General features: G+C 42.7%; 1 protein-coding gene across 1 annotated transcript in view; it reads left to right on the top strand.

Moving 5' to 3' along the window:
• gkap1 (G kinase anchoring protein 1) overlaps positions 1 to 3,595 on the top strand; it is a 58,569-nt gene extending 54,974 nt beyond the window's left edge. Inside the window, exon 11 of the mRNA XM_060845159.1 lies at positions 2,665 to 3,595. Within this exon, the coding sequence (XP_060701142.1) occupies positions 2,665 to 2,706 (42 nt within the window). The 3' untranslated portion in view covers positions 2,707 to 3,595. The remainder of the gene's footprint in view (positions 1 to 2,664) is intronic.
• The last annotated feature ends 12,159 nt before the right edge of the window (positions 3,596 to 15,754 follow it).

The raw sequence follows: 15,754 nt of genomic DNA, 5'->3' as shown, positions 1-15,754 counted from the left end.
GAGGGTTCCTAGGTGGAAGATGAGGCGCTCTTCCTCCAGGGGTCATGTTGCCATGGTCTGGCAATGGAGAAGGCCAAGGACCTGCATGTCCTTGGCAGAGTGGGAGGGGGAGTTAAAGTGTTCAGCCACGGGGTGGTTGGGTTGGTTGGTGCAGCTGTCCGAGAGGTGTTCTCTGAAACGTTCCGCAAGTAGGCGGCCTGTCTCCCCAATGTAGAGGAGGCCACATCGGATGCAGCAGATGCAGTAAGTGATGTATGTGGATTTGTGATGTATATGGAAGGATCGCTTGGGGCTTTGGAGGGAAGTGAGGGGGGAGGTGTGGGCACAAGTTTTGCATTTCTTGCGGTTGCAGGGGAAGGTGCCGGGAGTGGAGGTTGGGTTGGCGGGGGGTGTGGACCTGACGAGGGAGTCGCGGAGGGAGTAGTCTTTCCGGAACGCTGATAGGGGAGGGGAGGGAAATATATCCTTGGTGGTGGGGTCTGTTTGGAGGTGGCGGAAATGACGAAGGATGGTACGATGTACTTGGAGGTTGGTGGGATGGTAGGTGAGGACCAGTGGGGTTCTGTCCTGGTGGCGATTGGAGGGGCGGGGTTCAAGAGCAGAGGAGTGGGAAGTGGAGTAGATGTGGTAGAGAGCATCGTCAACCATGTCTAAGGGGAAATTGTGGTCTTTGAAGAAGGAGGCCATCTGAATTGTTCGGTATTGGAATTGGTCCTCCTGGGAGCAGATGCAGCAGAGGCGAAGGAATTGGGAATATGGGATGGCGTTTTTACAGGGGCAGGGTGGGAGGAGGTGTAATCTGGATAGCTGTGGGAATCGGTCCCATGAGGAGGTTGAACAGTTCATCCACTTTACTAACATCTTCCACCTTGACCTCAAAATTACCTGGACTGTCTCAGACTCCTCCCTCCCCTTCCTAGACCTCTTCATTTCTATCTTGGGCGACTGACTCAACACGGGCATTTACTATAAACCAACCGACTCCCACAGCTACCTAGATTACACCACCTCCCACGCTGTCCCCTGTAAAAACGCCATCCCATATTCCCAATTCCATCACCTCTGCCACATCTGCTCCCAGGAGGACCAATTCCGATACCGGACAACCCAGATGGCCTCCTTTTTCAAAGACGTAATTTCCCCTCAGAGGTGGTTGACGATGCTCTCCAGTGTATTTCCTCCACTTCCCGCTCCTCTGCCCTGCCCTGCCCTTTCAATCGCCACCAGGACAGAACCCCACTGGTCCTCACCTACCACCCCACCAACCTCTAGATGCATCGTATCATCCTTCGTCATTTCTCCCACCTCCAAACAGACCCTACCACCAAGGATATATTTCCCTCCCCTCCCCTATCAGCGTTCCGAAAAAACCACTCCCTCCACGACTCCCTCGTCAGGTCCACAACCCCCACCAACCCAACCTCCACTCCCGGCACCTTCACCTGCAACCGCAAGAAATGCAAAACTTGCGCCCACACCTCTTCCCTCCAAGACCCCAAGGAATCCTTCCATATCCGTCAAAAATTCACCTGCACCTCCACACACAACATTTACTGCATCCGCTGCACTCGATGTGGCCGCCTCTACATTGGGGAGACAGGCCGTCTACTTGCGGAGCATTTCAGAGAACACCTCTGGGACACCTGCACCAACCAATCCAACCGCCCCGTGGCTGAATACTTTAACTCCCCCTCCCACTCCGCCAAGGACATGCAGGTCCTTGGCGTCCTCCATCGCCAGACCATGGCAACATGATGCCTGGAGGAAGAGCGCCTCATCTTCCGCCTAGGAACCCTCCAACCACAAGTAATGAATGCCGATTTCTCCAGCTTCCTCATTTCCCCTCCCCCCACCTTATCTCAGTCCCAACCCTCAGACTCAGCACCACCTTCTTGACCTGCAATCTTCTTCCCGACCTCTCCGCCCCCACCCCCTCTATGGCCTATCACCCTCACCTTAACCTCCTTCCACCTATCGCATTCCCAACGTCCCTCCGCCCTACCTTTTATCTTAGCCCGCTTGGCACACCCTCCTCATTCCTGAAGAAGGGCTTATGCCCGAAATGTCGATTCTGCTGCTCCTTGGATGCTGCCTGACCTGCTGCGCTTTTTCAGCAACACATTTTTCAGCTCTGATCTCCAGCATCTGCAGGCCTGAATCATGCTGATCACTGTGCATTATGCTTTTAGGAAGTTTGTTATGTACGTGTGTGGTGCATGTTGTGATGTTTTCAATGATTAAGATATCAACATTGGTGAAACTGTTAGAAATTCAACCACTCTTATAGCCATGTAGCACTTAACTTCCAACCCAGAAGTTTGCCAAGATGTCAAATTCAATCAGGAGACAATAAAATCTGGAGAGGAACACCATTGAAAAAGTCTTATTGTTATTATCTTTTTCTCTACCATCTCTCTGCACATGAGAAATTTCTAACTATGACTTGTTCTGCAAAAGAGCTGAACTGCAGAGGAAATTGCAGTTTTGTTCCTCAGCTCAAAAACATTAGTTAGTAGTTTTGATGGATGATGTAAAGAGGAACTCGCTGTTTTGTATTGGTATATGTTTTAATCTATTATCGGTTCAATAGGACAGGGCAGTCATTCCAGTGTTCCATAAAAGGTGTCAATTTTAAACTTAATTTTTCTCTCTTGGATTCTGTAGGGAGGCAAAAAAGGGAAGAAAATGTCTGAATTGGATCACTGAAGATTTCGACATTTGCGTACTGTGAAGCCCAAGGCAAAAAAAAATCTCCACAATATAAAGCCTTCCTTCAGGGTGCCATCGTGGATATTTCTAGTTCTTGCAAAGCCATTGGATTTTGCCATTAATTTGTTTTGCACTTGTTTAAACTTTTGTGAAAACTTCCCACTCCTCAGACCGAGAGGAAACATCTTATTTTGTTGCACTTCTGATGGAGCTGTCATGGTACCGAAAACTGAATGATGTTTGGGTGGTTAACTTCTGCTTTAGTATTACAGAGATTTGAAGTGATGTCTTTTTAAAAAAAAAAAAAAAAATTTTTTTTGGTTTTCAAAAGTTATTTTTGATTGATTAATGACTGCTTTAGACCGGATTTATGGCCTGTTGATAAGTAAGTATACTGTTTACAGCCATCTCATTGACTGTATTTGACAATGTACATTGAAACTAAAAAATGTACAAGATGATGTGAGGTTATAATGTATGCTACAATATTTTCATTTAACTTCACACGAACCAACTTTGAAAAGGATGAGAGAGATAAGAGGGAAATAAATATTTTCTAGTAACATTAGTTTGTGGAGTTTCAGAGAAGTTTCCATTCATAACCCTATGAGGCATGGAAAGCTGTGTTCATCCAAATAAGGGCAAGGTTGAGCAATGTTTTCATAATAATGTAAGAACAATTCTCTCTTGTGGTCCTGACTATATTTGATTTTCGTGTTAAGTTGGAAAATAGTCAGTTTCCCTACAATCCTTACCATACTTATGAGCATGTACAAAATAAAAGGGCATCTGTAAGTAACCCAGCCTGTGTTTCTGGAATATGAAGTAGTTCATATTTTGTTGAACAGTACTGAAGCATGTTAAAATGCCAAACTTTTAATACTTACCAATAAATTACAATGAAGTTTAATTTACCCAATATTGACATATTTTGTGTGCATATACGTGCATGAGCGCACACACATATGCACATACACCACTTTTTTTCAAGCATTTTCAAGCACCAATACTGGATCTTGATTACTCGGGGTTTTGCAGCTCCTCCTCTCATTATTACTTTGTAGAGATGGGTTAGCTCTTATTAACTGACCCAAATCCAGTTTTGTTCATTAGTCTTGAGATAGGAGACAACATTTATTTCACAACTAAAAACAGCAAATGCTGCCAAAACACAGCAAGTCTGGCAGTATCTGTGGAGAGAGAAATAGAGTTAATGGTTTGAGTCTGATAAGGTTCTTCAGAACTGAAAGAGGCTGGAAAATGCTGGTTCTATGGTATTGAAAGGGAGAGGAGGAGTGAGAAAAGAGGAGCTGAGGGTGCCCAGAGAAAAATACAATGGGTGTGCTAATGTTGGGAAGGAAAGACTGGGTAGGTGAATAAACAATAGTTGTGAAAAGGAAAAAACATTGGTCCATTCTGCTGAGAGCAAAGCAACAAGACACGGCTGGGGTGAGTAATAAAATGGAGGATGGAGATCATGCACTGAAGTTGTAGTATTCACTGTTTGTGTTCTAGAGACTGTAAAGTGTGTGAGTGGAAAATGAGGTTTTGTTCCTCCAGATGGTGTTATGTTTTGTTGGAAACTGTAGCAGGTCCAGGATGGAAATGTTACATGATAGCAGGATGGCTTATTGAACTGGCAAGCAACTGGAAGGTCAGAGCAAAGATGTTCTGCAAAACCGTCAACTAGTCTGCATTTTGTTTTATTGTATCCGTTGTTCCCATTGCAGTCTCCTTTACATTGGGGAGACTGGATGCCTTCTCGCAGAGCACTTTAGGGAATGTTTCTGGGACACACTCTCCAATCAACCCCACCGCCCCATGGCCGAACATTTCAACTGCCCCCTTCCACTCTGCCGAGGACATGCAGGTTCTGAGCCTCCTTCACTACCACTCCCTCACCACCCGGTGCCTGGAGGAAAGACGCCTCATTTTCTGGCTCGGAACACTTGAACACCAGGGCATCAATGTGGACTTCACCAGCTTCCTCATTTCCCTCCCCCCCCCCCCACCTTACCCCAGTTCCAACCTGCCAGCTCAGCACCATCCTCATGACCTGTCCTGTCAGTCTCCTTCCCACCTATCTGCTCCAGCCCCCTCTCCGACCTATCACCTTCATCCCCACCTCCATCCACCTATTGCACTCTTAGCTACCTTCTCCCTGCCCCATTCCCCCTCCTATTGATCTCTCCACCCAGGATGTTCCCAGCCTCATTGCTGATGAAGGGCTTTTGCCCGGAACGTCAGTTTTCCTGCTCGGATGCTGCCTGACCTGCTGTGCTTTTCCAGCACCACTCTAATCTTGATTTTGATCTCCAGCATCTGCAGTACCTCACTTTCACCTAATGTATAGGAGACCCCATTGTGAGCAAGAAATACCATACACTAAATTGAAAGAAGTAAAAGTAAAATATCATGTCACTGAGAAAGTATGTTTGGGGTCTTGGAAAGAGGAGGTGTGTCATAATTTCTGGAATTGCATGGAAAGATGCTATGTTGGTGGGGATGGGGGCAGAGGAGAGGAATGTTTGGAGGAATACAGGAGTGACCAAGGTGGTGGAGAGGAAATGGTCTCTGTAGAATGCTTACAGAGAAGGGAAAGATGTTTTTGGCGATAAATACGACTAGAGATAGCAGAAATGGCAGGCAACGATCCTTTGAATGCTGGTGTGCAGAGCATGTGCAGAAAATGAGTCGAGCATGGCTGAAAATCTTATCAACCAGCATGGAGAGAAATCCTCAGTTGAGGAACTTTTGGAGGCACCCCAGCAGAAGGTAGCAATGTTGGAACAGATGCGGAGGAGACTGAGAATCTCAGGATGAATGGAATCCTTACAGGAAGCAGGGTATGTGGAAGTGTAAACATTTGGGAGACAAGAGGTGAGTTATTTCAGAAATTCCAGCCTCTTCTTGTAATCACAGTATTTTTATGATTTGGTCTGGTTCAGCTTTTCATCAGTGGTAGTGCCAATGATGTTAATAGTGGGAGTTGCAGTGATGGTAATGCCATTGAATGTCAAGGATGACGTTTAGATTCTGTCTTGTTGGTGATGATCCTTCATGTCACACTGATGGTAAGTAACATTAATTGTCAACTCTGGCTTGGATGTTTGTCTTTTTGCATATGGACAAGAACTGCTTCACTATTGAGTCAGAAATGTGGCTGAACATTGTGCAGTCATCAGCGAATGTTTCCATACTGACCTAACAAGGAAGGGAAGATAATGTAATTTGTTCCTTCTTCAATACTGGTACCTTCTATTTCATATCTGCTGTTATCAACTCCTTCTCAGTTCATCCATGGATGCCAGTTTAGCTCCATTCATCCTTTCCCCCTCAACTCTTACCTTCCCACATGACCAAGTTTGAACACCCCTGGTGTGCCCCAAAAATCTATCCTTAGCCCATTCATGTTAATTAAAATATCATCTGAAAATAGTGTCAAATTCCACACATACATTAACGACACTCCATTCTAATTCACCACCACAAACATGCCATTCAAATTCAGTTTTAACAATGAAACGTAATTTATTTATAAAATATAATAAACCAAACTATTTACAAATAACATTTTTTCAAGATTTTGAAACACAGTGAAAATGCAATCCCATTACAGTCAGTTCTGCTATAACGCAGTAATTCTATTCTTGTGCAACCCCTTGTTATAAGAAAATTGTGTAATAGCACCATTTAAACTGATGGAATCAGAATTGCATTATAACCAATACATGCTTTAAACGTTCATGCTATAAAAAGTGTCCCTAATTCATCAATTATGTTATAGTGAATTTTCATTAACAAATTACAGCAAAACAACCTGTAATTACAATACCATTATAGTACTCAAAACACTAGTGAGAATTCCTTCTGTATCCCACATAAGGTTGACTTAGCTGTGACTCCAATTCCTCACTGAGAGGATCTAATTGTGTCTTCCTTGATTAATCAAAAGCCTGAGCTTAAGACTTTCTAAGCCTCATAACTCCTTCAGGGTTTTAACTAAACACTTCTGGCCTGGAATTTTTAAATTAAAATCCTTACACTGAGGTCACCTGTTCCTTTTCTCAGAAGTAACTGTTTTACATGCCTAGCCTTGGTCAAGATCTCTGCAACCCTGCCCAAATTGAGACTATAAAGCTTTCTTTCAAATAATGGATGTTTTCCCAAACTCAAACATCTATTTGAAAGTCTTGTATCTGAAAGCTAGATGCATTACGCTGCTCACTTTGTTCCCTTATAAACAAAACTACACCACTCTGCAGAAAGACATTCTAATATACTATTTTAAAAGAAATCACTGGCTACAGAAATAGTATCAACTTAGCATTTAACCCTTGAGACACAGAAAACCCATATGACAATCATTCAAAATTCAAAAATCCAAAATAAACATATTAAAATATGTATAAGGCACACATCTTGCATCTCTCAGGAGAGGAAGTGTATTTTGGCAAATCAAGCCTGTGCTGGCTGTCTCCAAGCGCAGTTTTGCTAGTCTTACTCTTCCTTTCCCAGTAGGTGTGCGTATTTTTCCCCCTTCAGTTCCTTATTGCTTGCTTTTGAAAGCCACAATTAAAGATGTTATATTTTTGTTGTTGACTAGCTACCAGGACTTCAGCATTGCATATTGCCATGAGCATTGATTAAAGCATAAAATTTTCATCAGAACCTTCTTTGATAGCTACTGATAATGAAGAATGGTGATACCCAGCATTGAGAAGTTATGGAGGAGTGTGCTGATGCTTGTAAGTGGTCTTGCAAATTTCTGACATTGGCATCTCCAAAATTCGCCATTTAAAAAATTTGTCCCCATCTTTGCTGTTAGACTAAAAAAAAATTGCTGAACCTTTTTGTCATTCAGTGAAACTGGGCACTGAATGCAGACTTGCGATCAAATTAACAGTGAGTTTCAGAGAACTAGAGATGCTTCTCCAATCAGAGATTCTGTTTATCTTCTGCCTGCTACTCCAGCTCTTCCGTTCACAGATTTCCTTCCTCCTGTTCTTGCTGCTTCTCCACGGACAGAATTTTATGAGTGGGAAGAGCAGCAAGGGCAGGAGGGAGGGAACTTGCCCGTAATAATAGCTTAAATCATCAAGTTTTAAAATATCTGTTAATGAAGAACAAACTATAGGAATGTGGATAGGGTGAATAGTTCAGTTCATTTTCACCGGGTAGGGGAGTCCAAAATTAGAGGCCATGCGTTTAAGGTGGGCGGAGAAAGATATAAAAGCGATCTAAGGGGCAAACCTTTCACACACGGTGGTGGGTGTATGGAATGAGCTGCCAGAGGAGGTGGTGGAGACTGGTACAACTATAACATTTGAAATGCATCTTGATAAATATACGAATAGGATGGTTTTAGAGAGATATGGGTCAAATGCTGGCAAATGGGACTAGGTTAATTTATGATATCTGGTTAGCATGGATATGTTGGACCGAAGAGTCTGTTTCTCTGCTGTGTAACTCTATGACTGAACAGCACTGTGGTCAGATGCACTTTAAGCTGTCTCCACCAAGACAAATGGTGCTGGGATGAACCAAAAGGATAATCCCAGGGTCTGTTGTGAAGGCTGAAAAAACTTGAACTCTTGAGACTTGAAAGATGTTTTGAGAGGTAATTTTGGAGAGGTATTTAGCAGTTTAACTTTGGTAAAATTTTGATAAATTGCTTGAAATTAAGCTGAGAATAGAAATAGGAATGTCAGAATATGGATAATAAAATACGTTTAGAATTGGTATCAGGAAATTGTTCACAGTGAGCAATGTGGAATGGACATCCAGGGAGTAATGGAATCAAATCCCCTGATGTCAAATGAAAAATTCAGTGCTGAAGTGGAGTACTTTAGATCACTCGGATATTTATAAATCATAATATGAATATAATCTTGAGCATGTCATATAATGTAAAATATATATCAATTTTGCTGGTTTATACCAGGAAGTATTTAAGGCAATTTGAACATTAAATACATGAAAAGAGATGCAAAAAAAGACATTGCTGTATTTCCAAGCAGTTTTTTAATGTCCCTTATTCATAAGTACATCATGGCAGAGAGGGGGCCATTCAGCCCATTAAATAACACCATATATCTGTAGAGCAATTCATTCCATTCAAGTTGTCCACTGTAACCCCACTCATTCAATTTTTAAAAAAATAATTGATTGTCTCTATTTATACCACAGTCGTAGGTGGTATTGCAGGCCATTGTCATTCATTGTGTGAAAACAAATTCTTCTTATATCCCTATATATCTCTTGACCAAAACTTTAGGTCTCTTTCTATTTATTTTTGACCTTGTCTACAATTCAATTGTATCTGTAATTCATCACTTAGCATGACTCATCACAGAAGAAGAATGTTGCAATCAGTGAATGGAACACTTTGTCCTTTGTAATTTTCTTCTGTCTTGTATTTTATGGGTTCTGTTTAGAGGCATCAACCTCCAAAACTGTTTTGTCATTACGTTTTGAAGTTTTGCATGTGGCTCTGTCAAAGGTATCAGGCAAGCTGTTAATTAAGGATGGGCTTCTATTTTGCCTGTGAGGTATTATGATATAACAGCACTAGTTCTTTGAGTATTGGTTCCATAAGCCCAATTGTCCACTAGAGTCATCCTCCTGTTAAGAAAGAACTGACGGTTATCACAGATCTCCTGAGTTATTTTGAGAAGACTTGTCGATAATAGAGTTAATTTTTAAACTTTTCATCATGGACTGGTGAAATGGCTTATTAAACAGCAAGACTGTATTCTGAACAGTGAATGGCCTGCTTCTATGCTGTAGGAATTCCATGTTTCTATAATAGATTTGCTAACATGCATTGGCCTGAAAATGTAGGATATTCTAACAAGCCTTTTGTTTCCAAACAAAGTGAAAAATGGAGACGTTTGAAATAATCTTCACCAAGTTACTGAACATTCCACTTCTGGAGACACTAGGGATAGCAAACACCCACAAACTTGAAACTGTACATCAGAAAAGTTGGAAATCAGGTCTGAGTATGTGATACTCAAAATAATTATCACTACAACTTTGAATTAACAGGTGATATTCAAGTTTAAATTGAGATTAAGGATCAGGGATTTGCTCAAACTCTTGTCATTTAGAGTCATAGAGATCCATGGCGCAGAAAAAGGCCGTTCAGCCCATTGATGAGTCACAGGTCAAAAACAACTACTACCTATTTTCCAGCATTTGGTCTAAAATTTTATACACCATGACATCACAAATGTATATCTGAGTACTTGTAAATATTATGAAGGTTTCTACTCCGACAGTCAGTGTGTTCCAGATTGGAAGGGATATGAGGAAAATATTTTCATCCAAATTGCCTGTTCTTTACCTTAAACCTATGCCCTTTACCTGGTCGTTGATCCCACCACCCCTTATAAATCTTAATCATATCCCCTTTACAGTTTCCTCTGCTCCAAGGAAAACACCATTCTATCTAATCTCTTCATACTTAAAACTCTCCAGCCCAGACAACGTCTTGGTAAATCTCTGCACCCTCGCCAGTGCAAATACAAATAATGTGGATTCCAGAACTTCATACACAGCTCTAGCTGTGGCCTAACCAATGATTTATATGGCTCCAACATTACCTTCCTGCTGTAAACTATCTCGCTCAGCTAATAAAGCCAAGTGTCTCAATACTGCCTTAACCAATTTACCTATCTGTCCTGCTACCTTAAGGGATGAGTGGACTTGCACACCAAAGTCCTACCGATCCTTACTGTTTCCCAGGGTCCTACCATTCATCATAAAATCACAAAGATGTACGGCACAGAAACAGATCCTTCAGTCAAACGCGTCCATACCAACCAGACATTCTGAATAAATCTAGTCCCATTTGCCAACCCCCAGCCCATATCCCTGTAAATCATTCCTGTTCATATAACCATCCAGATGCCTTTTAAATGTTGTAGTTATACCAGCGTCCTCCACTTCCTTTGGCAGTTCATTCTGTACATGTATAACCCTCTACGTAAAATAAGTTGCCCCTTAGGTCCCTTTTGAATCTTTCCTCTCTCATCTTAAATCCATGCCCTCTAGTTCTGGATTCCCCCACCCCAGAGAAAAAACCTTATCTATTTTTCCCATCCATGCCCCTCAGGGTTTCATAAACCTCCATAAGGTCACCCCTCAGTTTCCGATGCTCCAGGGAAAACAGCCCCAACCTATTCCGTCTCTATAGCTCAAATCCTGCAAACCTGGCAACATTCTAATAAATCTTTTTGAACCCTTTCAAGTTTTACAATATCCTTCCTTTGGACAGAGACCAGAAATGCACACAATATTCCAAAAGTGACCTAACCAGTGTCCTGTACAGCTACAACATGACCTCCCAACTCCTATTCTCAATGCACTTGGCTTTGGGAAGCATAGGATAGTGAAGGAGGCATTTGCTATCTACCTGCGACTCCATTTTCAAGGAACTATGAGCCTGCACTCCAGGGTCTCTTTGTTCAGCGACACTCCCCAGGACCTTACCATTAAGTGTATAATGGCACTGATTAGCCTTTTCATGTATTCACTTGCTTTGTTTACCCTGCATCAATTCACATTTATCTAGTTTAATTCCATTTCCCACTGACAAGCCATCTTTATCCTCCCGTATTTTAAGGCTATCTTCCTTACTATATACCGACCCACCAATTTTTGTGTATTCTATGAAATCATTAATCACCATTCTACATTCAAGTCTAATTCATTTATATACACAAACAGCAAGGGCTCCAAAATAAATCGTTATGAAACCCACCTTGACCATCAAGCTCTGCTTCCTGCCACTCAGCCAATTGTGGAGCCAAATTTCCTTGGATCCCATGAGTTCTTACTCTCTCTATCAGTCTACTATTTGGAACTTTATCAGAAGCCTTGGTGAAGTCCAAGTAAGCCATGTTGAATGTATTACACACAACTATGCACCTGGTTTCCTCTTTGAAAAATTCAGTCAAGTTGGTCAGACACTGACATCCCCTTAACAAAGCCAATCTAACTGTTCTTGATTAATCATTGCCTCTCAAGTGCAGACTAATTTTGTCTCTCAGAATTGTTTCCAATAGTTTCCCCACCATTGAGATTAGACTGATTGGCCTACTGTTTCCTTAACGAGTTTTGAGAAAATTTATAGCTCAGGTTGAGGTTTGGATGTAGGTTTGCTTGCTGAGCTGGAAGGTTCATTTCCAGACGTTTAGCACCCTATAAGTAACATCTTCAGTGGACCTCAGGTGAAGTACTGGTGAAAATTCCTGCTTTCTATTTATATCTTTGAGTTGGTGATATCATTTCCTGTGGTGATTATATTTCCTGTGGTGAAGTCACTTCCTGTTCCTTTTCTCAGGGGGTGGTAGATGGAGTCTTCCATGCAATCCAACAGGAACTCTATCAACAAACACATCGAGTTAGACCCCATCTACTACCTCCTGAGAAAATGAACCGGAAATGACATCATCGTCAGAAATGACATCACCAACCCAAAGATATAAATAGAAAGCAGGTATATTCAGCAGTGTTTTGTCTGAGGCTCACTGGAGATGTTACCTAGTAGGGTGACGGAACATCTGGAAATGAACCTTCCAGCTCAGCGAGTAAACCTACATCCAGTACTGTTTGCTTGTTTATCACTTGCTCTCTTGAATGACAATGCCACATTAGCTGTCCTCCAGTCCTCTGGCTCCTTTCCTGTGGCCAGAGAGGAACTGAAAATTATTGCCAACACCCCGTTATTTCCTCTCTTGCCTCACTGAACAACTTGGGATATATTTCATCCAGCCCTGGAAATTTATCTTCTTTTCAGTCTGCCAAACCACTTAGAAACCTCCTCTCTGCCTCTGTTCATTTCTTTAAATATATCCCATAGTCCTACTCCCTAATTTCTATCCCAACATCATCCCAGTGACTAGTGAATACCAACACAGAATATTCATTTAGAACCCCACCTATATTTTCCATGTACAAGCTACCACTGTGGTCCTTAATGAGTCCTACTCTTTTTTCTATTTGTCCTTTTAATATACTTGTAAAATTACTTAGGATTATATTCCTACCATTATTCTTTCATGTCCATTTTTACTCTCTTAGTTTCCCCTGGATACTCCATACTCTTCTAGGGATTCTGCTGTTTTGAGCCCTTGGTGTCTGCTGTAAGCCTCCATCTTTCTCTTCATCCTTGATATCCAGAACCCACAGGATTTGATGGTCCCACCTTTTGTCTTTATTGAAACTTAAATGTGAAAATAGGGTCTCCCTATTTCCTCCTTGAATGCAGTCCATTGCATTAACACAGATTTATGTGAAAGTATCTGCTCCCAATCTACTCTGGCCAAATCATATCTGATTCTATTAAAATTGGCCTTCCACCTGTTTAGAACTTTAGTTTCAGGTCTATCCTTGTCCTTTTCTAAGATAGTCTTGAAACTAACAGAGTTATGATCATTGTCTTCAAATCATTCCCCACTGATACTTCGATCACTTATACAGTTTAATTTACTAAACCTAAGTCCAGGACTTTTCTTGTAAGGCCTTCTACATACTGGCTTAAAAAGCTCTCTTGGATGCACTTTTAAGAATTTCACTCCTCTAAACTTTTCAAACTAGTTAATGTCAGGGACATTGAAATCCTTTACTGTCACTACCCTATTTTACATTTCTCTGAAATTTGCATACATATCTGCTTTTCCAGTTCTCTCTCACTGTTCTGGGGGCCTGTATTATGCACACAGTATTGTGATTGCTCTTCTTCGATTTTTCAGTTTTATCCATGTCATTTGAGGATCCCGAAGACATCATCCTCCTTTGCTGGTGTAATAGATTTCCTGTATTACACCTCTTCCCACCTAAACTCCTGCAAAAATGCCATCTCATATTCCCAATACGTCCGCCTCCACCGTATCTGCTCCCAGGAGGACCAGTTCCACCACAGAACACACAGATGGTCTCCTCCTATAGAGACTGCAGTTTCCCTTCCCACGTGGTTAAAGATATCCTCCAACGCATCTCATCCACATCCCATGTATCTGCCCTCAAACCCCACCCCTGCAACCATAACAAGGACAAAACCCTCTTGGTGTTCACCTTCCACCCTACCAACCTTAGCATAAACTACATCATCTGACGACATTTCCGCCACCTCCAAACAGACCCCACCACCAGGGATATATCTCCCTCCCCACCCTTTTCCGCTTTCCGCAAAGACCGTTCCCTCCGTGACTACCTGGTCAGGTCCTCTCCCCCTTACAACCCACCCTCCTATCCTGGCACTTTCCCCTGCCTCTGCAGGAATTGCAAAACCTGTGCCCACACCACCTCCCTCACCTCCATCCAAGGTCCCAAAGGAGTCTTCCACATCCATCAAAGTTTCACCTGCACGTCCACTAATATCATTTATTGTATCCGTTGCTCCCAATGAGGTCTCCTCTACATTGGGGAGACTGGACACCACCTAGGTGAGCACTTTAGGGAACATTTCCAGGACACCCGCAGCAATCAACCCCATCGCCCTGTGGACCAACATTTCAACTCCCCCTCCCACTCAGCTGAGGACATGGAGGTCCTGGGCCTCCTTCACCGGGCCTGGAGGAAGAACGCCTCCTCTTTCACCTCAGAAAACTTCAACCCCAGGGTATCAATGTGGACTTCACCAGAAGTCCTCATTTCCCCTTCCCCCACCTCACCCCAGTTCCAACCTTCCAGCTCAGCACCGTCCCCATGACCTGTCCTACCTGCCTAGCTTCCTTTCCACCTCTCCACTCCACCCTCTGACCTATCACCTCCATCCCCATCCCCAATCATCTATACCCTATGCTACTTTTTCCCCACCCCCACCCCCCTCTCATTTATCTCTCCACTCTGGAGGCTTCCTGCCTTTATTCCTGATGAAGGGCTTTCTTGCTCCTTGGATGCTGCCTGGCCTACTGTGCTTTTCCAGCACCACTCTAATCGCGATTCTGGTTTCCGGCATCTGCAGTCCTTGTTTTTACCTAATAGATTCCCTGATCAATATTGCAATATCCAATCCTCTTTTACCTGCTTTCCTGTCTCACGTGAAGACCCTGTATCCTGGAATCCCTGTATCCTGTATAGCTGCCAATCCTACCCCTCTCTCAGTTATATACCTGTCATAGCAATTATGTCATACCCCATGTTATATATATGCTCTCAACTCATTTGCTTTGTTTGTCAGTGTCCTTGCATTAAAATAAATACCATCCAAACTTGCCAAACTCCCTTGTGCCTTAACTGGCCTATAATTTCTGTGCATTATTGACTCCCTTGATATCTCTTCTAATTTTGATTTTTCATCTCCCCTGTTGAACTTTCTCTCTGGAACTCAATCCTCTGTCGTTTGACATTTTCTTAAATTGTGCAGTATGAGGCAGGTGTGTGTGAGAGATGGTGAATGAAACAAACAACTGAAGTTACTGAACACATTCTGTGATATAATTGCATCAGTTTGATGGCCAACTGGGGTCTCCAGATCTGTTTCTTTTTCTGAACTCCATCTGTATCTGAAACTTTCCTTGGGATTAGGAATCTGATATCTATGTCAATCTCTCCAACAGAACTTGCCAAAGCTTTCGTATTTGGGCTACTCTGGAAACTTCTCTGTAGCTACAACATGTATGGTGGATGGGTGGTTTATTGCATTTCTAAGGTGCTCAGCCCTTTAATACCTGACCTACCATTTGGAGAGATTTGACATCTGCATGGAGTATAGTTGAGTTGCCATAGTTGTGGGAGAAAGTGAGGACTGCAGATGCTGGAGATCAGAGCTGAAAATGTGTTGCTGGAAAAGCACTGCAGGTCAGGCAGCATCCATGGAGCAGGAGAATCGGTGTTTCGGACATGAGCCCTTCTTCAGGAATGAGGAAAGTGTGCCAAGCGGGCTAACATAAAAAGTAGGGAAGAGGGACTTGGGGGAGGGGTGTTGGAAATGCGATAGATGGAAAGAGGTTAAGGTGAGGGTGATAGGCCGGAATAGGGGGTGGGGGCAAAGAGGTCAGGAAGAAGATTGCAGGTTAGGAAGGTGGTGCTGAGT

The sequence above is a fragment of the Hemiscyllium ocellatum genome, chromosome 2, assembly GCF_020745735.1.
Source record: "Hemiscyllium ocellatum isolate sHemOce1 chromosome 2, sHemOce1.pat.X.cur, whole genome shotgun sequence".
NCBI lineage: Eukaryota > Metazoa > Chordata > Chondrichthyes > Orectolobiformes > Hemiscylliidae > Hemiscyllium > Hemiscyllium ocellatum.
This window is presented reverse-complemented; position numbering and strand designations above follow the sequence as displayed.